The 26,198-nt window shown below is 49.5% G+C and overlaps 1 protein-coding gene across 1 annotated transcript in view; it reads right to left on the bottom strand.

Moving 5' to 3' along the window:
* Positions 1-26,198, bottom strand: part of Rassf5 (Ras association domain family member 5) — a 68,620-nt gene that overhangs the window by 26,808 nt on the left and 15,614 nt on the right. Inside the window, exon 2 of the mRNA XM_004862064.4 lies at positions 10,402-10,523. Within this exon, the coding sequence (XP_004862121.1) occupies positions 10,402-10,523 (122 nt within the window). The remainder of the gene's footprint in view (positions 1-10,401; positions 10,524-26,198) is intronic.

Here is a 26,198-nt window from a genome sequence, read left to right as displayed (position 1 = left end):
TATCTGCGGAAACTCCAGGCTGAAGCCTTAGGGCTGCAAAGGGAGGAGACCTGGACTCTGAATGCCTAATGATGCTGATGGAAACCTCCCCCCTAGAACCGATGGCAGTGATGTTGACCGGCCCAGGGAAGGCACTGGGATGGATGAGACAGAGCATTAACCTTTTAGGAATCTGAGAGCAACCCACGAGGCATGGGCAGGCCGAAGGGCTGTTCTTTTTTTTTTTCTGTACCAGGGATTGAACTCTGGACCTTGTGCTTTCGAGGCAGGTGGCAGAACCACTGAGCTAAATCCCCGGCCCTCGAGGGGCTCTTCTTATCCAAGGTCCCAGGAAGAGGAGCTGGGCCTAAGCACCGCACACAGAGCCTCCTGTCCCCGGCATCATGCTGAGGGTCACAGAGTACTGCTGCGATGCCAACAGGGCCATTTCGCTGACTCCAAGTGCCAGATGATGAAAGACATTATTGTAAGTGGTCTCCCTTTCTCAAATGGAATCCTGACGTGGAGCAAGGTGCACACCGTGGTTCTATATGTTCCAGAAAAGCTGTGACACGTGACTGATATTCAGGAGCTGGCACTCTAGTCCCAGCCTGGTTCCACTGGAGGTGGCATCTTGAGCTGCCATGGGCTTCTGGTTTCCTCACCTGCCCAACTGAGGGGTATGGGAGTGAAGATCAGATCGGAGGCTGTACACCCCACCCACCCGTATGTGCAGAGGCTCAAAACAAGGCCGAGGCAACTTCCCACCCCCAAAACACATTTTTAAACTCTTCGCAGCTAATGTGTACTATTAGCTTGATGGGCATCATTTCACTTCGTCCCTACAACAAACCCAGTGCACTCACTGTCTCTGCCTTATGGAGAAGAAAGGGGGGACCCGGCAGGCTGAATAACTGACACATAGTCACACGCACTAGTTCACGGTGGAAGCAAAGCAGCCCTGCTGCTCAGCCTCTTCAGACTCCAAGTCCTCCATGCCGTGAGGCCTCATGGGTGAGCCCTGGGGTCACTGTCATAGTAACCGTGCTGCCTGGCACTGGCCCATCTCAAACACAGAGGGAACCACGTTCCCAGCCTGCCTGTGCCGTCTTCCTTTTGGCTCACGGGAGCCCTTCTCTCTGCCTGTGCACCCCAGTCTCCCTGGGGGTCAGTCCCGTCTGTGCCAATGGTTCCACCTGACAGGCCCATGGCTCATCCTTCTCTTTCCTGGGGAGCTGCCTACCCCGGCCTGCTGAAGCTTCGCTCTCGGGGCTCCTAGACAGGGCTCACTGTTCCCTCTTCCCCTACCCTACTCTTCTCCTTTTTTTCCTTTTGGAGGATTGAACCCAGGGCCTTTGCACTGAGCTCCATCCCAAAGCCTTTTCAGTCTTTCATTTTTAATTTTGAGACAGGGGTCTCCTTGAGTCATTAAGTTGCACAGTCCGGCTTAAACTTTTGATGCTTCTGTCTTGGCCTCCCAGAGTGCTGGGATTACAAGCATGTGCCACAGTATCCAGTTATATGTCCTGTCTTTTTTTGTGTGGTACTGGGGATCGAACTTGGGACCTTGCGCTTGCAAGGCAGGCACCAGAACCACTGAGCTAAATCCCCAGCCCCTATATATCCTGTCTTGATGAGTGACATTTACCTAGATTCCTGCAAAGCCTTCCAGGAGCTCCCCTCATTCCCCTCTCTGCCTCCTCCAAACTCCGCACCCCCGCACTGTCAAAGTTACCCTTCTACACTCAAGGCCTGATCACAGCAGTTCCCTGTCATAAAGCTTCTGTTCAGGTTTCAACTCATCAAATAATTACAATGTGTCAAGCTCTCCTTGCTCTGCTTTCATTCATTCATTTAACAACTACTTACTGAGCCCCTTTCACCTGGCAGGCACTACTTGACTGGTGCTCAAGTTTGGGCACGAATAAGCCATAGTTCTCACCTTCTCCTAGTACAGTTCACAGAGAATGACATGAAATAGGAAGCTACATTACAGCTCCTGAGCTCCTACACACTTCACTACCTCACTTAACATTTACAACCTTGCAAGAAGGTATTCTACAGATGAGTAATGCAAGGCATGGAATCAGATTTCAAACCCAGAGCCCTTGTATTTAGCTTTACAACTGTTCTCCCGCCAATGACCACACTGTAGTCACGGCCCCCGAGGGGGTCATTTGAGGCCCTTCCCCATGTGGGCCAAGCCACGAGCTCAAAATTCAGCTGGAATTGGCAGAAGCCACCCTCCCCTTGTGTGGGTTTGTCCTTGCTATTTTCTGCTTACAAAAATCCTCCTTCTCCAACCTCCCCCTTTCCTGACATGCTTTCCCCAGCCAGGGCCACACCTCCCACACCTTCCGTGGGAAGCATCGTCCCGCAGATGTCCTGTGTGGGTTGAAGCTTAGGACCCCACCCACCTCCCCCAGAGCAGCGTTTTCTGGCACGGAATGGCCGCGTAGAGCAGACAGCTCAATTCCTCTGCGTTGACTTCCTGTCCTGAGGTGAGTGGCTGCACACTGCAGAGGTGAGACTCACATCCTCGGGGGTGCGGCTAACAGCTCTGAAGAGGCTGAAGCCTGAAGAGCTCATGTTGGGCCTGGAGTCAGGCCAGGGGTTCTCTAGCGACACTCGAGGATGACAGAGGGCGTTTCTTTCTAACCAGCAGCCCTTTCTGTCATGGCCCCTCGAGGCAGGGCAATCTTCCAGCATCCAGGACAGCTTGGTCACTGCTGTTGCCCAGCCGCCCACAGGAAGGAGGGAGCTATCGCCATCCACCTCAGAGCGCTGTCGCCATCCACCTCAGAGCGCCGAGGGCTGACGTGGCCACCTGAGCAGCCGCTCCTCCCATGGGGCATGGAGAGCACAGAGAGGCAGCTGCAGGATTTTTTGGAGACTAGGTCGTGGTGCTCTGTCCCTCCCTGGAGCCAGATCGCAGGTGCCTCCTTGCTGGGAAGGGTTTCTGCTCTGCCCAGTCAGGAGTCCGGTCACTGGCCTTGGGGAGGCTCCTGTGAGGGGCTGTCTAGGGACAGCGAATCACTGGCAGTAGCCCTTCTGCCTTCCCCATGTGGCAGGCAATCTGTGAAGGAGACAGGGCGGCCTCTTCCAAATGTACCAGAGCGGGTGGAGGGAGTGGGGAACCAGCTCCTTCCATAGTGCACAGGGGAGAACTTTCCAGAACTGCTTCTGAAAGAGGCAAGGATGGTAGGATAGATGTACCTGAAGTAAGGGGGAGCACTCAGGGAGGTTAATGGCAATGTGGCTTTCACTAATACACTGTAAGTCACTGTGTTTTTTATCACTTCCTACACTTATAACTGGCATTCTCAGAGGGGTGGGGGATAAAGATGTTTGAGTGCCATCCAATGGAGAGGAAGGCTCACAAAAACATTATGTGGGTCCTCGTCCACCTTCTCCCCTGGATCTGGCACCTGTGACTTCTAGGGTATCTCTAAAGTCAAAATAACCGTGAAAGGTACACGTTTTAAATTGATTCAGGACATCAAGGCAGCCACAACAGCACAACTAAAAATGTTCACAAAAGAGAACTTTTTGAAGAAATAAACCTGAAATTTTTCCAATTTTGATAAAAATTGTAAACTCATAGATCCAAGAAATTCAGTGAATCGCAAGGACAAGAAACATAAACTACAGCAAGGCACATCATAATTAAAATGTTCAAAACCAGTGATAAAAAATTCGTAAAAACAGCTAAAGAAGGAGACATGCAGAGGAATAGAGATAAATATGACAGCAGATTTATTACTGAAAACAATGCAAGTATGAAAATAGTGAAGCAACACTTTTAAAATAGTGAACAAAAAAAATTTTTTAACTCCAACCTGTCAACCCAGAATTTTCTACCCCGTAAAAATCATTCAAAAACAAAGATGAAAATAAGGCTTTTTGGGGGGGGGACAGGAAAAGCCCAAACAATGCATTATTAGCATGCCCACAATAATAGAAATGTCAAAGAAAGTCCCTGCTACAGAGGAAAATCTGCTATCTCAATGGAAACCTAGATCTGCCCAAAGGGGGTGGGGAGTACCAGAAATGGTAACCACATGGACAAATATACAGTTCCTTTTTATTATTTAAATCTAAATGTAATTGGCCACTTAAATAAAATGGTAGAAATGTAGTATAAGTTTATAGTATATAAAGAGGAGAAATGGAGTATATTTTTACATACTGTAAGATTTTTATATTATACATGAAGTAGTATAATATCACTTGATAGGAGACTAAGATAAAGTAAAGATGTATACCACAAACCCTAGGGCAACCAACCACTAAAATAACATAATGAAGGGCTAAATCTTGGAGACTAAAAAAAAAAAAGAGAGAATGGAGTCATAAAATATACTCTGTTAATCAAAGAAAGGGGGCAGGGCCGGGGATTTAGCTCAGTGGTTCCGCCGCCTGCCTCGCAAGCACAAGGACACGAGTTCGATCCCCGGTACCAAAAAAAAAAGAAAGGGGGCAAAAACTGAGAACAGAAAAAGAGAAGAACAAATAGAATATTAAAATATATTTGTCAAAGACAGATTTAAAAACTAACTCCATCAATACTTGCACTAAATCAATTTGGCTACATACTCTAATTCAGCGGTAGAGATTATCAGATTGGATTTCAAAAAACAAATAAGATCCAATTATTTGCAGCCTACGAGACACAACCTTTAAATACAACCATCTGCTGCATAATGTTTCAGTCAACAGTAAACCCCATGTATGACAGAGGTCCCGTAAGATTATAATGGAGCTAAAAACTCCTATCACCTAGTATTTCTTCTGTACTTTCCCTACATTTAGATAAAGAAATACTTACACTGTATTACAACTGCCCACAGTATTCCTACAGCCACATGCTGAACAGATTTGTAGCTTAGAAGCAGCAGGCTCTGATAGGCCAGGTGTGAAGCAGGCTACACCCGCGAGGTTCACGTGAGTACACTCTGACACTTGCACAAGTGACAAGAGTGCTCAGCAACACACCTCTTGGAACATATCCCCACCATCAAGCAGTGCCTGATGGAATAAAGACCCAAATAGCCTAAAGATAATAGAAAGAATAAAGAAACACCACACTAACCATAGTCAAAACAAAGCTATGCAGTTATATTATTAAAGTAGATTTCAGGTCAAAGAATGTTACCGAGGATGAAGGTGCATTAATGATAAATTAATCAAGAGGACATCATAATCCTAAAAGTTTATGCACCCAGTAATGGAGCTCAAAACACAAGAATATAGAACTGTGGGGAGAAATAGGCAAATCCACAGCAAGTGTTGACATTTCCACATCTCTCTCTCAATAATAAGTAAAAAGTAGAAAGTAGGCAGTGTGTGCTTCAACAAATGCCAGCTGCTGTGGTCACTGATTACAATTCCCTGTCATAAACATCTTTCAGAAGAGAGCCAGGACCCTGCACTTACTTCCCAAGAGGTACGCAGTGTCCACTAGGAGACTGTCACGGAGCCCCTGGCCTCTCCCCTTCAGGCTTCTTCCCTTCTTGCTACCCAGCTCCCCCGTGGGGTGACCCTGGGTTCAACACTAGCAGTCGGCAGAGAACTGGGGCAGGATTTCCTCTTCTGAGGGGTCTGGAAGGGCAGAGCCCTGGGTAATGGACACAGTGGTGAATGCAGGAGGCAGCTCCGGGCTGGGAGCCAAGCAACTCTGAACACCCAGCCAGCTGAGCCACCTCTGCTGCTGAGGGGAGGCGGGATTCCAGCAGGGCCTCTGCTGAGGAGTGACAGTGGCCAGGCGTGTCTTTGTGAGTGAGAGGGCCAGGTTGACCCACCCTGGAGCTGAGAGCTCCTGTCCCTCGGGGGGAGTGGGACAGGCCGTCTGCAGACTGGAGCAGACTTAGGCCTCCATGTTAGAGGAGATAACTGTAAGCAGTGGAGCAAAAAGACCACCCAAGCCACAAGTCGCAGGGGCCTGGCTTCCTATCCAGATGACAGCTCAACTTTCCGGTACTCAGAGACCTGGTAGGACCAGACCAGAAAGGATTTCATGCACTAATCCAGATTCAGACTCATTCTGAGGGGAGCAGGGAGCCACTGAGGGTTTTCACCACGGGGACCAAACCCCAGTGGGGCCGCTCCACTGTCACCCCAGGACACTTACCCCATGACTACACAGCTCCTCCTGGGGTCCCCTAACCACCCTGGGGACGGTCCCATTTCTCAGGGGAGACACCCAAGGCCCAGAGGAACTAGGAGGCCGGTCGTGGGTCCTAAACCAAGTATTTCATCTGCACAATCGGGATTAGAGCCTCGCTCTTCAGTCACCCAGGCAGGCTTCTTTCTTTTCCTGAAGACGTTAAGTACTGGCTTTAAAAAATATTACCTCAGAAAAATGTAGCATCATGTCATGGTCAAACAGGAAAAAAGCAACAGCAAAAGTTGACAGTCTCATAATATCCCTTTCAGCTCCACCTCTCACCTGGTGAAATCCCTTTCGACAGGTCTACTGAGCACGTCCCAGGTTCTCACGCCATGCCTGCACACCACCCGTACACACTCCTACGTACACAGTAGAAGTGGCCGGTCCTGTCTGTGCCGTAGTGTGTCTTGCTTTCACTTTGCACTACTCCCTGTGGTGCCAGTGCCCAGGGCTGGGATTTCCTTCCCAGTATCCCTAGAGCTCTCTCCATGGCTCCCATGGGCCCTGGGGCGTTCCCTGGAGCCCAGGCGCCAGATGGCCAGAGACAGCAGCCTCTCCAGGACCCCAGCATTTCCCGCTCAACACATCTGGAAGGATTTCAGAACAGGACCTGGCTCAACAAGTTATTTGTGGAATGAATGTGAAATAGTCTTTAGATACATTTTTTTTTAATTTTAGAGATTAAGTATTAACTAACACACATCTGGGAAATAATTTGAAGGACATCAAAACAGTGATTTAAGGATATTTAAATTTTTCCTTTAACAAAAATCGATTTAAGTTTAATGAAGTGAGTCTATTTAGAGAGAACTGAAGTAAATAGCAGCATGGGTGGAACATGGTTAAGGCCACAGTCCCAGCGTGGAGTGCCTGAGTACAGCATGGGAACTGCTTCGGGCCAGGTGGCTGCTCCGAGGCCTGCAGGCTGAAGGCTGAAGGCGGACATTTCAGCTCTGGCTGCAAAGGGTTGAGTAGAAGGGAGTCTGTCCCTTGGAATCTGTATATTTCATGCCCCAGAAAAGTGGCACCAAAGGCCAGAGCTGCCAGGGTCCCCCCGGGGCAGAGGGTTAGAACAGGAATTAGCAGTGATAGGCAGGTCAGACACATTCGGTCTTGAGGCTGGCTTCCCCAGAGGCAATGAAAGGACTGGATCATAGCATCAGAGGTAACTGTGAAGGCACTGGGTAGCCACTATCGGTTTTCATCACAGGGGTGGGTGATATGATAAGAGCACTCTCCCCGCAGTGCTAAGGACTGAACCCAGGGCCTTGTGCTTGCCAGGTGAGTGCTCGACCACGGAGCTACAGCCCCACCCTTTTTATTTTGAGACAAGGTCTCGATAAGTGGCCCAACTGGCCTCAAACTTCTGATCTTCCCGCCTCATCCTCCAAAGTAGTTGGGATATAGAAGCTTGCCACCATGCCCAGATGATATGAGCACTGTTTGTTTGAGTACTCGGGATTGAATCCCGAGCCTTCACACTGAGCTGCATCCCCAGCCTGTTTTTATTTTGCCAAGTCACTAAGTTGCCCAGGCTGGACTTGAACTTGTAATCCTCCTGCAGCTGCCTCCTAGAGTGCTGGGATTACAGGTGTGCACCACCATGCTCAGCTAAGAGTACTGTTAAAACCACCAGAAACATAAATCCTTTCAGGGCATGCCCCCAAATTAAGGAACTGTAGCTGTTTTGGCAATTCGTGTGGTTTTTAACCAATAGTAATGATGCTCTTTAGTAAACAGGCTGAAACAGATGAGCTCTGGCCCGACTCACAGATCTGTTTGGTCACACAGTGGGTATCACAGATCTCAGGATCTCCAGGGAAAGCCGGGAGACCTCTGGTTTTGTGGTTGGCAGAAGCACAGGCAGCTACCAGGCCCCTGTCTTCCTGATGCCTGCAGGGACAGGCTGACCCACGTGGCCTGTGAGATTCCAGCTGGGGCTCTGAGCCCTCCCTCCCCCTCCTAGGCTGGTCCCTCTTTCCCCTTCCCTCTCCCCTCCAGCCCGCGGAGAAAGACATTAACTGTGGGTATCACTTTTAAAAGGTTGAGGCCAGATACTTATCTACAGGATGATCTCAACCTCATTTTGAAAAATGTATGAATGTACCGGAAGGAGATACACAGATGCCATGGAGGCTGGTTCTATCTGGATGGAGGAAAATCAATGATTTCCTTTCCCTTAAAAAGCAGAGAAGAGAAACACCACTAAGATGAGTCTTCCTCTAACAGCCACATCCACGCACGTGCACACCCGAAGGAGCTGGGCTCAGACCCCAGGCCTCAGCCTCAGTACCTCCCCAGGAGGACAGCACCAGAACCAAGGCTGGCCCCGTCTGGTGAGGATCGCAGGGGAAAGCAAGCCCCGTCTTGACATTCAACAGAAATCATGCCAAGCGGAAATCAGCATCAATGAGCTTTTCAGCAAAGCAAAGGACTCTGGAGCAGGGCCCAGCTTTGTTGACAGAGAGGCGGGTCCTGCCCACTCCGCTGAGGCTGTGCACTCCGTGGGGCCTGTCCAAGGCAAACACAGCAGCCTGCCCGGACGCTGGGCACACCCTGCGTGCAGTGGGCCGGGGGCGTCCAACGCCACTCGGAGCCCCGCTCCTGCTCTTGCTCCTGCTCCTCCTCCGAGGCGTCTCAGAGGCATCCCCACTTCAGCACAGCCCGTTTAGTTTCCCCAAATCCTCCACTTAGGGCCCCTCCCGGGCCATCTGCCCCCGAACTGGGACTGGCTGAGCTGCTCCACGGGAGGCTTGTCCACTCCACACTACTGACATTTGGGGCCACACAGCTCCTTGTCGTGGGTGACCGTCGTGCGTGTTTCGGTTTCCCTGGCCTCTACGCACTGGAGGCCACTGGATCTCTCAAGCTGTGGCAACCAAGAATGTCTCTAGACATTGCCAAATATTTCAGGGTGGAGAGGGCAGCTGCCCTTTTTCAGTACTGGGGATTGAACCCAGGGCCTTCACACTGACATCCCCAGCTCTTTTTTAGTCTTTCCGGTACTGGGGATCGAACTCAGGACCTTGTGCTTACGAGGCAGGCACAGTGCCACTGAGCTAAGTGCCCAGCCCCTCTTTTTGGTCTTTATTTTGAGACAAGGTCTCACTAAGTTACCCAGGTTGGACTGTAACTTACCATCCTCCTGCCTCGGCCTCCCAGAGCATCAGGATTACAGGCGTGCACCACCTTGCCTGGCTAAGTCACCCCCTTTTGATACCAGCTATTCTAAAGGAAAGAACAGAGAGACCTTACCCAATCTTCAACTACAGATGAAGGCTCCCATCAGATGTCACCTCCTCTGGGAAGCCTTCCTGATTTCTCCCTGCAGAAACAACTGCATGTGTACCCTCAACACCTGGCTCATACTTTTACTGAGTATGCGTCACAGGACCTACTGTTTGGCTGTGTTTGGCATCCCTGCCCCAGTGTAAGCTCTCGGGGAACCATTGTCATGTACTGTTAATTACCCCACTCCCATCAGCCCTTGGCACATAGTAGATTATCAATACAGGAATCAATAAATGCCCTCCTGTCTCCATTCCAAGCCCTAGACATCTAAGTCCAGACACTGCATTTCAAACACCTCGGCAAAACCTGGGACCAAGAGCTATTTGGGGCATCAACTTCCTGCCGCCCGCCCCCCCAGCCTCCAGTACTAGAGATTGAACCCAGGACCTCCTGCGTGCTGGGCCATCAACCACTAAGCTACATCCCCAGCCCTTTTAAAAGAACTTTTATTTTGAGACAGGGTCTTGCTAAGTTGCCGTGGCTAGCCTGGAATTTGCAGTCCTCCTGCCTCAGCCTCCTGCTGCCCCACCACCTAACTCTCTGGTTCTTCAACACAAAGAAGAAACCCTGGCCCAGGCCCTCTAATGGGTGATCGGGCCCTGGCTGGCTGAGGGCAGCAGGACCCCTGAAGGTCTACTGCATCATCCCCACAGACCCAGGGCTCTCAGGGCCTTCTGGGAGCTTCTCTAGGACCCACCCCACCTCCACCCACACCCACTTCAGGATCAGACACCATGCTTGGGCAACCACAGGGCACCACTGGGTATAAGACCCCTCCATGGCTGCCCCCAGACCCCTTGGAAAGGGTGTGTCCGGCTGCATCTGGCTGGAAGGGGACCCCCCATCCAGCACACAGGCATGCTGGAGCCTCATGCTGCTGCTGCTTGCCGGAGCTCCTGAGAGAACAAGTAGAGCCCGGGCCCTGCAGGGGCTGCCCAGCCGAGCGTGTGCCCGCTGCCTACCTGGCTGGAGGCCGGGCCGAGGATGGTCTCCCGGGAGGCTCTGTCCCACACCGGCCGCTCCTGCTGACTGCAGTCCAGCTGGATCAGGGCATGGCACTCAGGGTGGCAGGTGAACTTGCAGTCTGGGGGGGGAAAGAACCACAAGGGCGTCAGGGACTCAGCAGGATTTCTGCCACCTCCTTCCCAGGCCATAGCCTAGGACATGGAGCTCTGCTCCCCCTGGGGAGAGCAGCGCAGGGAGGCCAATGCCCTGTTTTCTGTCACCCCGCACGGTGACAGTGAAGAGCTTTATACCCACGGAAACTGCCCCCACCTGCACCATTTCATGGGAGCCCACAGTCAGCATTACGGGGCCCAGTGGCCTTGGTGACTGTCAGTCAGGCCTTCTGCTCCTCAAAGGCGCCCTTTCTGCTAATTCCCATGATTCACCAGGGCCACAGGTCACTGGGGAAGGGCTGGATTTTCCTGGGCCGCATCTGCCGATCTGTAAGCTACAGGTAAGGCTGTGTCCCAGAGACACGAAGATGCTGCCAGGTGCCAGGAGACCGGGACTGTAGGCAGGAAGTGCTCTTCAGAGACAGGTGCCATCGCCAGCAGGAAGGGCTGCTCTCTCCCTGACCTGCCTGGTCCAGAATGTCCCCGTGGCTACTCTAACCCAACTGCAACAACCCATGGTTCACTTCCATGGAAGCAGGGACTTAATTTCCAGCTCTGAAGAGCCTTGGGCACTCCCTGAGGGGGGAAACTGAGGCCCAGAGAGAGTGTCGGGTGCCCACTGACACAAGGCTGGTATTTCCCAGCTCTCTTAGGGCTCCCTCTGGGGCCTCCTTGGCAGGAGGGAGGTGAGGTCAAAGGCCCTCAAGGAAGGAGAGAGGGGAAATGGGGCCAAAAGGAAAGGGTGGCAGCAGAAAGAATCAGCACAAGTCTTCCAGCTGGTGAAAGGCTAAGATCTCAGCGGGTCACAGTGGCGCATTCCTGGAATCCCGGCATTCCGGGAGACTAAGGCGGGAGGCTAAAGCAGGAGGCCTGAACGTTCAAACTTAGCCTGGCAACTTACTGAGTTAGCAAGACCTTGGCCCAAAATACAGACTTTCATAAAAGGCACAGGTGCAAAGACCTTGGGCTCAATTCCTGGTGCAAAAACAAAACAAAAGCTCAGCTCACAAGCGCAGGTCCTGCAGTGGCTGCTCTGGCAGTGCAGCCTCCTGTCCCGGGGGTGCCCCAGCTCCGTCTGAGGGCCCAGCCTTGCAGGCGCTAGTCTCCACGAGTGTCCCCTCCTGGCTGTGAAGGAGGGAGGTGGGCCGGGACAGGGCCATGGCAGCCTGGACTTGTCTGGATGACCAGGTGACCAGGAGACCGATTCTGGTTGATAAGGGCTCACACATGCCTCCTCTCTTTTCTTCTAACAAGATGCAAACAACACATCTGGTCTCTGTATTAGTTAATCAAATTTAATTTGGTTTTTTTTTTTTTTTGAGACAGAATCTCACTATGTAGTTCATGTTGGCCTTGAACTCACTATGTAGCCCAGGCCGGCCTCAAATTCACAGCATTCCTCCTGTCTCAGCCTCCCAAGTGCTGGGATTACAAGGATGTGCCTCCATGCCCAGCAAGGGCCATGTTCTTTGTATGGGTTTTGCCTCTACCATCCGAAAGGCAGTGCCTGACAAAGTGGGGACACAGATTCCAAAGCAGCCTCTTGACCCCATGGCCCTTTCTGGGTTGGAATTTAGAACTCTACTGCTCATCTCCCCCATGCCCAAGGGTGACAGACATGGTGCCAGCGTCCCCTCCTCAGACCCCTCCAGAGTCGAGGCCTTCCTGGCACCCCTGTGTCGCAGCCCCTTCTGTCCCCTGGGATGGAATGAGTGGTCTCCGAGGTGGCCCCATGCCTACCTGCAGAGGGAGGTGTGCTCGGCACGGAACAGCCTCGCCCTTAGTGGGGTGAAGGGCACAGAGGGGTGGGGGGGCCAAGCCACCCTGGCCCACAGTGCCCAACAATGCCAGGGTTGTTGACAAGGTGGCACAGAGGCCAGAGCCCACAAAAGACAGCATTGTTAGACTCTGGCCCTGGGACACACGTGCATGGCTCCTGGTCACACTCTGAGCGATGAAAAATGCTGCAGAGATGCCAAGGAGTGGGAACAAGGAAGAGGAGAGGTGGGGAAGCCCTGCCAGCCCGAGAGCAGCGCTGCCCTTGCTCCCAGGTGGGGGAGCATCCGGGAGTGAAGTGCTCCCCCTGGCCCGCAGTGCCCAGAATGGCAGACTGAGGACTCTGGCATCGTGTACCTGGGTCGCTCTCAACCTCCTCGCCTCACCATCTCTCTCTGACACACACACACACCCTGGAAACGGCACCAACACCTCGGAAGGCTCTGCTTACAGCCCCGATGCTGAGCTGGATAGAGATGGGACCAGAAGGCTCCAAGGGGCGGGATGCGGGATTTCGGCAAATGATTCCACTCCAGCGGACTGTGTAATCTCGGGCTGCAGCCAAGCCACTGGAGCATGGCTTTGGACTCCCCAGTCCCTGGAAGTGCCAAGCCCGAGGCCTTTACACCAGCAGCGATGAAGTCAGAGCCCCAGTGCCCTTCTCCAAACACAGAGGCAGCAGCCTGCAGGGCTGATGAGGGCCCAGAGTGGGGAGACTCACGACACTCCAAAGATAGGGCCCTGACCCCCAGACAGGGCCTGAGCTCCCTCCAGGCAGCTCATCGGTGGCCCCTCCTATGCCACTGTCCTTCACAGCTTCACACCAGAGCTTGGTCTGAACAAGGGGAGAAAGGACCCCGGGCCACACAGGCCCCAGGAAGTGGCCATCCCTGGCGGCAGCCTCCTGGGTTTCCACGTACTCTGTGCCACCCCAGGGTGAGGAGTGCAGGGAACCCCTGGGACCAGATGGCTGAGCAGACGGGACACACACAGCAAGTGACACCTGGGGAGCAAGAGTCCCACGAAGCACCCACGGTGGCACAGGCCAGGAAGCTTGTTCAGACAGACACCTGCCAGCCACAGCAGCTGGAGGCTGTGGGGAACAGAAAGGGACAGATGCAGGGCACTCACATGCCCACTGCAGGGGTCCAGAGGAGGCGGGGGTTCCACTGTGCCTGAACAGACAGGACCAGGGTCTCACCAGCAACAGGAAAAGCTCAGGCACAACATTCCTAGCACCTGAATGTAGGTTCTTGGAGAGAACTGGCTTTTCTGATGTCATCTAGAAAACAGAATTATCCCTTTCCCTCTCTCCTTTCCTTCCAACTACAGCTCCTGTCCCCCATTCCCAGGCAATGTTTTGGGGAAAATAAATGTGGTTCAAAGTTTTAGAAGAGGGACCTGTGGGAACAGAAGGGGCCAACTCCAGGGAGAAATGATGGAGACAAACCACAAGAAAGGGCCCAAGCGGCAGGAGGAGGGCCCCAGCACCTGGCCGCTCTCCGTTCCTAGGGCGGCCAGGGCAAAGGACCATGAGGGGGTACCTTGAGACAGCTGTGCACTGACTCCCAGTGTGGAGGCTGATTTTAACCTCAGGTGGGTGCCAGGACCAAACTCCCTCTGAAACATGTCAGGGGACCCAGCCTGGCCTCCTCCTAGCTTCTGAGGCCTGGCCAGCCGCCTGGGCATGCAGCTGCAGACCTCCAAACTCTGCCCCCATCTTCAGTCGGCTTCTTCCAGTGTTTCTCTGTCCTCGAGGGCTGTCCTATAAGAACTCTAGTCACAGTGTAATCCAATGTGTGAGCCACCCTACTCCAGTGTGACCTCGACGTACCCAAGGATGTGCAACTACCCCAGTTCCAAATAGGCTCACATCCGGAGGTGCAGGGACTAGGATGTAAGTGTACCTTTTTAGAGGAAGGACGGATCACCACAACACAGACCCTGGGACCCAAGGGGAACTCAGAACCCTTGGTCCCAACAGATGGTGGTTGCCATAGACACCATCTCCAGAGATTAGCAGTGGATGCAGGGCAGGGGGCCAAGCTGTGCGGGGCTGCGTCCAAGCCAATGCCTATCCGCAGTGACCCTGCTCCTGGCTTTCATCACTCAAGCTCAGGCCGTGTCAACCTTGTGCTCAGGTGAGCTTTACTTCTTCCACTTCAACCCAGAGGACACAAATCTAGCAGGTGAAACTTTGTGCTGGGAGATTGTTTTTCCAAAATGCAGACACTACAAACCTCCCCCTAATCCCCAGGGCTGCTGACTCAGTCTCTGCCCCACCCCAGTGCCAGATGCCTGTGCACGGGAAGCCAGGTGCCACACGCTCTGCAGAGGGACTGTGTAAGTCCAGTGGCTCCTTTTCCTGAAACACAGGCGTTCTATTGATAAGGCCTTGCACACAGGGAGTTGATCCTGAGATAATAGAGCTCTCTGCTTAACTCTCCCGCTCCAGCCAGGCCAAGGTGTGCAGTGAGGGCATGGCAGGCCCTTCCAGGCAGAGCCTGCTTACGGGAGGACCCCCAACTCTCCCCAGCCACTCCCCAGTCAGTGCGCATCCATCATCCCCGGACCCGCGGGAGTCTGGGAGAAGGCGAACCTCAGAACGCGGCACTCCAAACCCCCCTGCACTCCAACCCCGCGACCTAGCCAGTACTTTGGTGATACAGGGGGATGCCTGCCCTCAGTCTGTACCCTGCAGCTCTGCGAGGCCCCATTCATTTTCTCACCTGTAAAACAGGAATCCTAACAGCCAGCCCAGGGGGCTGCTGTGAGGACTGGATGGGGCTCCTGAGTCCAGAACTGCACAGAAGGTCTGGAACATGGTCGCCGGTTAACAGTGCCCCTCTGCCTCCTCCGCCCACCACTCTGCTGTGATTTATCCCCACCGAGCTCCTGTCAGGGGATGTACGCCTTCTTCCAACTACTCACTTCCCAGACAGGCACACAAAGAGCTTTAGTTCTAAAATAATGCATTAGGCACTATAGGAAAATCTGGAAAAACTAAGGTACAGGACATCGAAAAAGTATAATGTGTGAGCTTTTAAAGAGCAGGAGGAAGGGTTGCCCTGATCTCAGCCCTGGGAGACGGTCCTCAGGCAGGGGTGCCTGTCCTGGCTCCTTCTGAGACATTCCTTTGAGGGCCCCCCATTCTCGTACTGGGGGCTCTCCATGGGGACCTCTGGGGTGGACCCGATATGGCAGCTCGAGGACCACCCAGTGTCCCCATCGCCCTCCGTCCCCACCTGCCAGGCTGGCCCGGCCATCTCCACTCCCTGGAGTCCCACCATACCTCACCGCAGCCTCTACCCTCCCCGCTCCCCTGGCCTGGAACCCCCTCTACATGGCCCAAGAGCTCCAGGGACCTCTGGCCCCTGCAACAGACCGAGGAGCTCCCTCTGGAACCACACCACCCTCCAGGTCTCCGTGGCTCAGTCCTGTCTCCAGCCCTGTCTTGGCCCTGCCCAGTGCTGGAGAAGCCCCAAAAGGGTTGCATGGCTTGACTGAGCGAATGGAGGAAGGAGTGGAACTTCATCTTTGGCTGAAGTGCAGAGACCAGCGTGCAAGCACTGACCTGACCGAGGCTGTGTCCTGTCTCCTAGTGCCTCGCTTTCCCTTAAGTGGAGGTGCTCACAGTACCCGCCTATAGGGCCACTGAGGGGACTAAGTGAGATAGTTGTGTAAGTAACAATGCAACACATGGCACACACTAAGTGTCCAATAAATACTAGCTGGACTTGTTACCTGGTTAAAATCCAAGTCTAGTCTGGCCGGCGGTCACAGCATCAGGTACCGGAAGCCTGTCTGTGCAGACCCCACCAGTGCCTCAGGCCTCCTCCAGGTCTCTACCAGGCCCAGGGACGCCGCCCCAGCCCCCCTCCATGCAGACCCCCTCTGGCAGGAGGCTCCGGCTCTCAGCTCCCTTCTGAGGTACCCGGAGCCAGATGAGGGGTGGTCTTCCTCTGACACCCCAGGACTCCCCATTCCCTTCTTTCCTGTTCACCCCCTCCAACATCTGAATCTCTAAAGGCTTCACTAGTTTCAGAAAAGAAAATCATTAACCAAAATTGAACGCAGTCAATATGGAAGAGGATGGGGGGAAATGTGAGTAGCACCTTATTGGTGATGCCAACTCCAGGCTGGGATTCATCCTGGAATGTATTCACTGTGATATATCCTCATCACATCACTGTTCATGACAACAAAATCCCAGAAATACCCTCAAATCCAGCTATCTGCAGAGAACTTGTCACAGTTATGACAGTTACCAGTGGAAAACCATAGTGCTGTTATATGAGATGCTGCAGATGGATCACCATTGGTCCACATGGAAACACGCCCAACGCCTACCATGGAGGAGGGAAAAGGTTGCTGTTTTATAATCCTAATGATATAAATACACGGGCACTTCTATACTGATGGTGCGGGATGATGTCAGGAAGGACGATGACACGCTTGTTCCTGTAAGGGATGACATTTCAAACATTTTTCCATTCTTCAGTTTCTAAATCGTTTACATTTTTACAATGAACATATCCTAATTACTAATAGGAAATACACCATAAAATGGGAACAAAGGAGAGTGTGGTGCCCATGCTGGGACGACAGCTCGCCCCAATATTCACTACCGACCATGTGCCTGATGGTGGGCATCCTATCTTCTGGAACCCTTGTTGTGACTGCATGATACTGGGTTGTTGGGGGTTTTTTTGGTACTGGGGATTGAACTCAGGATGTTGCACTTGCGAGGCAGGCAGCGGAACCACTGAGCTAAATCCCCGGCCCTCGACACGTATTTCTTAAATAGACTGTTTTAGAGCAGTTTTAGGGTCACAGCAAAATTGCACAGGAAGTATTCTTTTGCCATTTTTTTTTTTTTTTTTTTTTTGGTACCGGGGATCGAACTCAGGTCCTTGAGCTTGCGCAGCAGGTGGCAGCACCACTGAGCTAAATCCCCAGCCCTTCTTTTTCTTTTTTGTAGTGCTGAGGATTGAACACTGGGCTTTGGATTAAGCTATATCCCCAGCTCTTTTAAATTCATTCATGAATTTATTTATTATTTAAGTTGCACAGGCTGGGTTTAAACTTGCAATCCCCCTGCCTCAGCCGCCCAGAGCACTGAGATTACAGGAGGCATGGGCCACCACCCAGCCAAGTGGAGTTTCTTTATAACCTCTCCCCTACACACACACACAAGGTCCTGTCATTGATACCTCGCACCAGAGGGGTCCATCTGCCTCAGCTGACAAACCTACATCGACACATCCCACATCCACAGCTACTGGGTCACTCTTGGCGTCACATGTTCTTGGGTCCGGGCGTCTAGTACTACAATATTATACCAAGCCGTTCCACTGCCTAGAAATCCCCAGTGCTATATCACAGTTGGAATCAGGCAGGATGTACATTTTCAGGTGGGCTCTTTCGCTGAGCAATATGCACTGAAGTTTCCTCCCCTTCCCTCCATGGCTTCACAGCTCATCTCTTTATTGCGGAATAATAGCCTATTGTCTGGATGCATTGCAGTTTATCTTTTCATTTACCGAAGGACACCTTGGTTGGTTCCAAGTTTGGGCAGTTCTGATTAAAAGTTCTAGAAGCATCTACGGGGAGGTTTTTGAGTGAGGCTAAGTTTCTAGCACCTTTAGTTTAGCACTGTTTTATTAGAGAGGAGGAAATTGGGACTTGAAGAGGTGAAATGGCTCACTGATTGCCTCACAGCCAGCAAGCGGCAGGCTGGCATGGAATCCATCACCCCTGGCTGCTTCTCACGGGCCTGTTTTCTCTCCGTAGCCCATTTCTCAGAGCTGTCCCTCACTCAGTCCTGGCCCCCCTACTGGGAATTGCTGGAAGCCCAGGGTGGGCTTCACTGGGGATGGAAGCTAGGGTGGCTTCCACCCATCCATGGGGGTTCTAGAAGAGCCATCTCAGATGGCTCAGGCCTCCCAGCTCAGCCCAGCTGCTCAGCCTTGGGGGCTGCCAGGGCTCTGGAAGTTTCTGCCTGCCTGCTCTGGACTGTTCTCCAGCCACAACCCTTCCATCTCTGGGATGTCACCTCTAAGGGACTCTAAACTACCAAGGCCTATAGCCAGAGGTTCCTGGCCAGAGTTCTCAGGGTGACTATACCAGAGAGGCCAGCTCCTCCACCAAGGTCAAGCTCCAGTAGGCAGTGGGCTCTCAGCCTCCCACACTCAGGCCCAACCGCTGCAAGCCTGCTCCCTATGGCATCAGGATAGGCATAAGGTTCCCATACCAGCCTCCTCACACACTGGCACAGACACACACCCACTCGCCAGCTATAAATCAGAAACCATGAAACACACCGCTGGACAGGTATGCCAGAGGTCTTACAGATGCAAAGGATGGGACACTCAATCTGGGGCTTGGCAGTGGAGAGAATCTGGCCTTCGGGTCACACAGGTCAGGATTTGAAGCCCTGCCTCTCATTGGGTATGAGATATCTGGACCATTCATCTCAGTTAAATACGGAATTTATCTAGCCTCAATTCTCTCACCCACAAAACAGAGGTAATAATACTTTTCCTGCTGGCAAAATTAGCATGTAGGTAAATGACTCAAAGATTCCTGTACTTAGTAAGCACTCAGGAAACTGCAGCTTTTGTTTTCAACACTGTGGGACCCCTGAGTCCAGGTACCCAGTTTCCAGTCGACTCTGCATGGTATGCTGACCAAAAAACCTCTTTGATTTTCAGTGCTCTTCTGAACTACAGAAGCCTGCAACTCTCCCCTTTGCCTACATTATTCCTAGCTGCTCCCATCTCCCTCCATCACTGCCTGGGATGGGCCTGGAGGTGCAAGTCAGGTGCACAGAACAGTGCCTTGTGCTGAGTGGGAAGGAGGAGAGACTGATCTGCAGCCACCACCAGAACCAACATAGCCTGTACATTTTCCACACCCTGGCTACACTGGTATGGCCGATGGTGTGGGAATGGAAACTCCACACTCCTGGGTCAGGCAGCTGCTCGAGACAGCTGCATCTTAATGTTTCCAGGAAGGAGCCTGAACCCCGGCCTTCCTGAGCCTCCTGAGACACTTGGCACCCCATGCCCAGCCAGAGGGTCTGGAGGCACAACTGGCCCTTCCCAGGACACAACCTCAACTCCAACTCCAACATGGGAATGGGGTGGGGAGAATATGTCAGAGATCAGGCCAGGAGGCCAACAGGAAAGGTCAATGCAATGGTAAGAAGGGGACACAGAAATCACCTACTGGGCAGCTGGCTGCACAGGGCCACGTCTCCATGGGAGGAGCCAAGAGAAGATGCACTGGAACATGGTCAAGTTTGGATCCAACCTTCAGGTCCCATGTTGGGGTGGGTGGGCTCTGGGAAGCAGGTCCGGCAAGGCAGGCTGGGGAGGGGGTGGCACTGGGGAGCCTGGGCGAATGGAGGCACCAGGAAGTGATCCAAATACTACTCCAGCGTCCTGGTCCCCACTGTCCCCCAACAGCCCTATCTGCTTCGCACTTGCCAGAGTCGGGTGGCACTGATAAATGCCCTCTTAAGGGACCTTTTTATACTGAAAGAAAAGGCGAAAGGTCTGCTTGTTTGTTGACTCAGCAGATTCTAAAGCAGATATCCAAACTCCCTCCCTGCATCAGTAGTTACTGATTCTCAAGCCTGGTCTCCTGTATGTCACATGCCCAGGCAGCTGGATATGTCCCCTCTGCTCTCCTCCCAGCCTCCCAGCACCCCCTCAGCACACCCAGCCAGCCTGGCAGAAGGTAGGCGCCCAGGCAGGCCTGCAGAGGCACAGTCCTGCCCCATGTGGGTAGGTGTGGGTGGGTGTGCCTCGCAGGCAGCACATTAATCATCCATCCCCAGCGCAGCCGCACACCCCGAGGCTGAGAACCCCATGGAAGGTGGCTGTGGCCAGCCCAGGCTGGGAGTGCTGGCAGGGGGGCCGGGGTGCTGGGAGGGGCAGGGCAGGATGGTTCACAGCAAGTTCAGACAGAGGATTGCAGGAAGTAGGGGAGGCGCCCACCATGTGCCTGGACTTGGGGGCCAGGGTCTGGCCAACTGGCCAGTTTCGTGCCACTTCGGCCTTTGAGGGTGCTGTTCCCTGATGCATGTCCTACCTGCACCATTGTATACGTACATACATGTGAAACTATAAACAAATTTTATAGGGTTGAGTCACTTTTAGCAATTGATGCTTCCACCTCAGACAGTACTAACTGACTCCCTGCTGGAACTGTGCTAGCTCTCTCTTCCCATCCCTTCAGCCTTATTCTCTGAGTTTTCTACCCACTCATTAGTGCTGAGGCTGGAAGCCAGGACTTCATGCATGGCAGGCGAGTACTGTATCCCTGAGCCACACTGATGGTGCCCTATATTTTTAATGCTTCCAACATTGATAACATTTACATAGTTTTAATACCCACAGTTGTCTAAAATTAGCTCTACTTTAAGGGTTAGAAGAGTAGCTCAGTGGTAGAGTATCCTGAGATCAATTCCAGCACCAAAACTTAAGTTACATTAAACTAAATTAACTCTTTTAAATGGATTCAGTCCTCTAAAACAGCTAAATTGTTCTTAATTTTTAAAATTTTCAGGATTTCTGGGAAGATGGTGGAGTAATGAACATCAGAGAAACAGCTTCTCTGAGATTTCAAGTCCAGATGTTGGAATATAGCAATGTGAGGAAGAGAAGGAGGGAAGTGGGTCCCCAGGATCCAGCAAGGATCAGAAGCAAGCAGGAAGAGCCAACAGGAAGAGCCAAGAGAGAGGCCTCGATGCACTTTCTCTTTGAGCCCTGACTTACTTCATGGAAGGGGTGGTTCAAATCTGCAGATGCACGGTGACCCAGAGGCTTCCACAGAGAAATGCACCAGTGGAATGGAGCAAAGGATGCAGTGAACTGCAGTGGCTGGTGAGTTATTTGGGTTCAGGCATCCCCCAGAAGAGGGTGATGGCCAGTAGCCATCTTGGAGATGGGCCAACTGAGCTCAAAACTCAAAATACCTTCAGGCTGGCTCCATCCAGCACATTCCAGTGTCAGGGTGAGGTGAAACCAAGTCAGCAGGAGACCAAAGAACCAAGGTCAAGCTGCCAGGAGGCACATGGAGTTTTACAGGCTGAAGAAATTGGGTTCCAGTCTCACAGCCAGAAACCAGCCTGAGCTTCAGTGGAACTAAAGGTGCGAGCTGGCTGGGATTGTCCGCTGCCCTGCCGTAAAGCTACAGGTGGCTCACTGGGGCTAATCAGCACGGATCTGAGGTCTGCCTGAGCACTCTGTCTACCAGTGACAGCAGAGACACGCCTTGAAGTGGACATTGTTTTTCTGCTCTCTTTTTTTCTTGATTGCTCTTGTTTTTATATTAGTGTGAACATTATTTCTAGGATTTTGTTGTTGTTGTTGCTGTTCTGTTCATGTTTGTATTTCTTCCTTTTTTCTTTTCCTCCTGTTTTCACCAGTTTCCCAAAATTCTTGTAATCTTCCTTTGTCTTCCAGCCTTGCTTCTAATCTCTTCCTCTTTTTCTATTTCTCTATTTTTCCCCTTAACCCCTTTAAAATTTTCTCCCCTGAGGGTAAATTCACCATATTGAGGGCATATTTACTGTACACAATTTTCTGATTTGTTTTAGATTTTGTTATGTAACAAGAAGTATAGTTCATGTGGTTAAAGGTGGCAAATTAATACTTACCACAGTTTGTCATTTTCTAGGTTGTATTTGATGCTATTGTTATTGCTGATTGTACTACTTTAGTCAAGGTGATAAAACTGTTCTAATCAGTTATTCTTCCTGGTGTGCCAAGACTGAGATTGTCTAAGGGTCATAAACAATATGATAGGCCAGTGCCAAAGAATGAGGAGCTAGGCCAAATAGGCAACAACTTCTCATTCCCAATAAATTGAAGAGGCAGGATCTTGCAACAGATGCAAAACCCAAGAGCCAGCTACACCTGGAAGACATCTCTGAGAAATGATCATTTCCTAAGGGTTCTAAATACTAGCAATAAGCAATTTATAAACATCAACCCAGGAATTAAACTAAAACAAATAGAAAATGAGAAGGAACTTAAGCAAGATGCAACTCCAGACTTCCAGCTCAACAAAGGCAAACCCAGAGGGCAATGAGGTGGAACAATTTGAAAGCCACCCACGTGGACTCTCTGAAGTGGTAACAGCAGAAGTACCAAAGCAGATGAATGAGGTTCTAGAAAAAGTCAAACCATAAATAATCTCTCAGATAACTACAAAGATGGTGACCATAATGAAAGACATGTTTAGTGACTCTAGAGCAGATACAGATTAAAAAAAAAATAGAGGGTCTGAGGATTTAGCTCAGTGTGCCTGCCTTGCAAGCACAAGGTCCCGAGTTCAATCCCTGGTACCAAAAAAAAAAAAAAAAAAAAAAAATAGAGTAGCTTAGGAAAATGCTGGAAACCATGTATGCCCAACATTGGAAAGAAATGGAATCCATGAAACAGATTCAAACAGATATCCAGGAGATTAAAAATTCCACTGAAAGTATATGCAGCAGAATGAACCAATGTGAGGGTAGAATATCAAAGACAGGATTGTGGTTAGTGATCATGAAAAGAAAGATTTCTTAAAAATAGCAAGGGATCATGAAAAATGAATCCAACAGCCACTAGATGATATAAGAAGAATAATATAAGATTAATCAGAGTCTATGAAAAAGCAGAAGGTATTACAAACAACAAAAAAACCCTGTTCACAGAAGTAATGGCAGAAAACTTCCCAAGCATGGAAAAAGAATTTGACATACAGGTAAATGAGGCATATAGAAATCCAATTAGCCATGATAAAAAAAAAATCTACACCAAGGCATATAATAGTCAAGATTCCAGACAGTCAACACAAGGACAGAATATTAAAAGCCATTAAAGAAAAGAAACAAATCATCTATAAAAGAAAGCCCATCAGAATCACAGCAAACTTCTCAACACAAAGCCTCAAGCAAAGAAGAGCTTGGAGTGAAGTATTTCAAGCCCTAAAGGAAAACAAACTCCAACCCAGAGTGATGTACCCTGCAAAACTATCTTTCAAAATTGATGGAGAAATAAGATACTTCCATGACAAAGAACACCGGAGGAAATTTGTGATTAAAAACCAGCACTCCAAAATGTTCTGAAGGACATTCTAGAAAGAGGTAACGAGGACCATAATTTCATGAACCCCAACAGAATGAATCCACCAGGCCAGGCAAGTAATTAAATGGGGGCGGGGGGAGAAACAACAAAAAATAACATGACAAGGATAAATCAATACATGTCAATTGTAACCATAAATGTATATGGTCTCAATTCACCAATAAAAGGAAACAGACTGGCAGAATGGGTCAAGAAGCAAGATCCAATAACTGTTGCATACAAGAAACACATTTAACTCAAAAAGAAATTCACTGACCGAGAGTCAAAGGATGGAAAAAAAATACTCCATGCCACAGGAACCAGGAAAAAAGCAGGGGTAGCTATTGTATTTGCAGACAAAGTACATTTCAAGCTAAGACTAAGAGAGACAAAGAAGGTCACTACATCCTTGCAAAAGGGATAATCCAAGAGGAAGAGATAACAATCATAAACATGCACCAAATACCAGTGCACCCAACTATATAAAACAAATATTAACAGACATTAAAAATCAAATAAGCACTAATACAGTTGTAATGGGGAACCTCAATACCCCACTGTCAGAAATAGACAGATCAACTAGACAAAAAATCAACAAAGAAATATCAGAACTGAACCAAACTTTTGAACGAATAGACTTAACAGATGTCAACAGAGTGTTCCACCCCAAAAGATCAGAATACACGGTCTTCTCAGCTGTGCACAGGACATTCTCCAAAAGAGACCACATACTAGCTCAGAGAACATGCTTAAGTAAATGTAAAGGAATTGAAATTATCCCATGCATATTATCAGACCATAGTGCAATGAAATTAGAAATCAATGGCAAAAGAATTACATAAACACATGGAAACTAAGTAAACCCTCCTGAACAACCAATGAGTCACAGATGAAAATAAAGAAAAAATTACAGTTTCTACAACTAAATGATAATGCCAATACAACGTGACAGGACTTACGGGATGCAATGAAAGCAGTCATACAAGGGAAATTTATAGGGGTGAATTTCCATATCAGAAAAATAGAGCAAAATCAAATAAACAACCTAGTGTTAAACCTCAAGCTTCTAGAAAAAGAAGAGCAAATCAAGCCCAAAGCTCATATAACAGAGGAAAGTATAAAGATCAGAGCAGGAATCAATGAAATGGAGACTGAAAAAACAGTACAAAGAATCAATGAATTGAAGAGTTGGTTCTTTGAAAGATTAAATGAAATGACAAACCCTTAGCCAATCCTATCAAACAAAGGAAAGAATAGACTCAAATCCATGCAATTAGGAATGAAAAAGGTAAAATCACAACAGATACTACAGAAATCCAGAAGATCATCAACACCTACTTTGAGAAACTGTATTCTAATAAGATGAAAAACACTGAAGAAATGGACAGATTCCTATATAGATATGAATTACCAGGGCTGAATCAAGAAGATATAAAAATTCTAAATAAACCAATACCAGTCAATGAAATTGAAGATGAAACTAAAAATCTACCAACAAAGAAAAGCCCAGGCCCCAATGGATTCATTGCTGAGCTCTACAAGAAATTTAGAGAATACCTAATGCTGCTACTTCTCAAACTCTTTATGAAATTGAAAGGGAAGCAATACTTCCAAATTCATTCCTGGAAGCAAGCATTACCATGATACCATAACCACAGAGGGATCCAACCAAAAATGAACTACAGGTCAATCTGCCTAATGAACATAGACACAAAAATCCTCAATAAGATACTAGCAAATAGAATGCAGCAAATCATCAAGATTATACACCATGACCAAGTAGGATTCATCCCAGGGATGTAGGGATGGTTCAACATACACAAATCAATAAATGTAATAAACCGTATCAACAGAGCCAAGGACAAAAACCATATGATCTTCTCAATAGATGCAGAAAAAGCATTTGAGAAAGTCCAACACATATTCATGAAAAAAACCCTACAGAAAATTGGAATAGATGGTCTTTTCTCTCAATCTGATAAAAGCCATCTATGACAAACCAATAGCCAACATCATACTAAATGGTAAAAAAATGAAAGATTTCACTCTAAAATCAGGAATAAGACAAGGATGTCCACTATCACCACTTTTATTCAATATAGTTCTGGGAACATTAACCAGAGCAATTAGACAAGAGAAAGAAATAAAAAGAATAAGGATAGGAAAGGAAGAAGTTAAATTATCATTATTTGCAGATAACATGATACTCTACATAGAAGACACCCAAACTCCACCAAAAGACTTCTAGATTTAATAACCAAATTCAGTCACATAGCTGGATACAAAGTCAACACTCAAAAATCAATAGCCTTCCTGTACACAAATAACAACCTCACTGAGAGAGAAATTAGAGAAACAATACCTTTCACAATAGCATCCAAAAAAAAAAAAAGAAACACTTAATGAAGGAAGTAAAAGATCTTTACATTGAAAACTACAGTACTCTGAAAAAGGCAATTAAAGAGGCTATCAGAAAATGGAAAGACATTCCCTGTTCTTGGGTAGGAAGAACCAATGTAGTAAAAATGGCTACACTTCCAAAATTGTTATACAGATTTAATGCAATCTCTCAATCAAAATACCAATAGTATATCTCAGAGAATTAGAGAAAATAATCCTAAAATTCATTTGGAATCAGAAGAGACCTAGAATAGCAAAAGCAATTCTGGACAACAAAGGAAAGGCAGGGGGCATCACAATTCCTGACTTGAAATTAGACTACAAAGCTACTGTGATAAAAATAGC

The sequence above is a fragment of the Heterocephalus glaber genome, unplaced genomic scaffold, assembly GCF_053883595.1.
Source record: "Heterocephalus glaber isolate CG9 unplaced genomic scaffold, H.glaber_assembly_v1.0 deba00001600, whole genome shotgun sequence".
Classification (NCBI taxonomy): domain Eukaryota; kingdom Metazoa; phylum Chordata; class Mammalia; order Rodentia; family Bathyergidae; genus Heterocephalus; species Heterocephalus glaber.
Note: the sequence above shows the minus strand (reverse complement) of the source record. Positions and strands in the feature narration are given on the sequence as shown.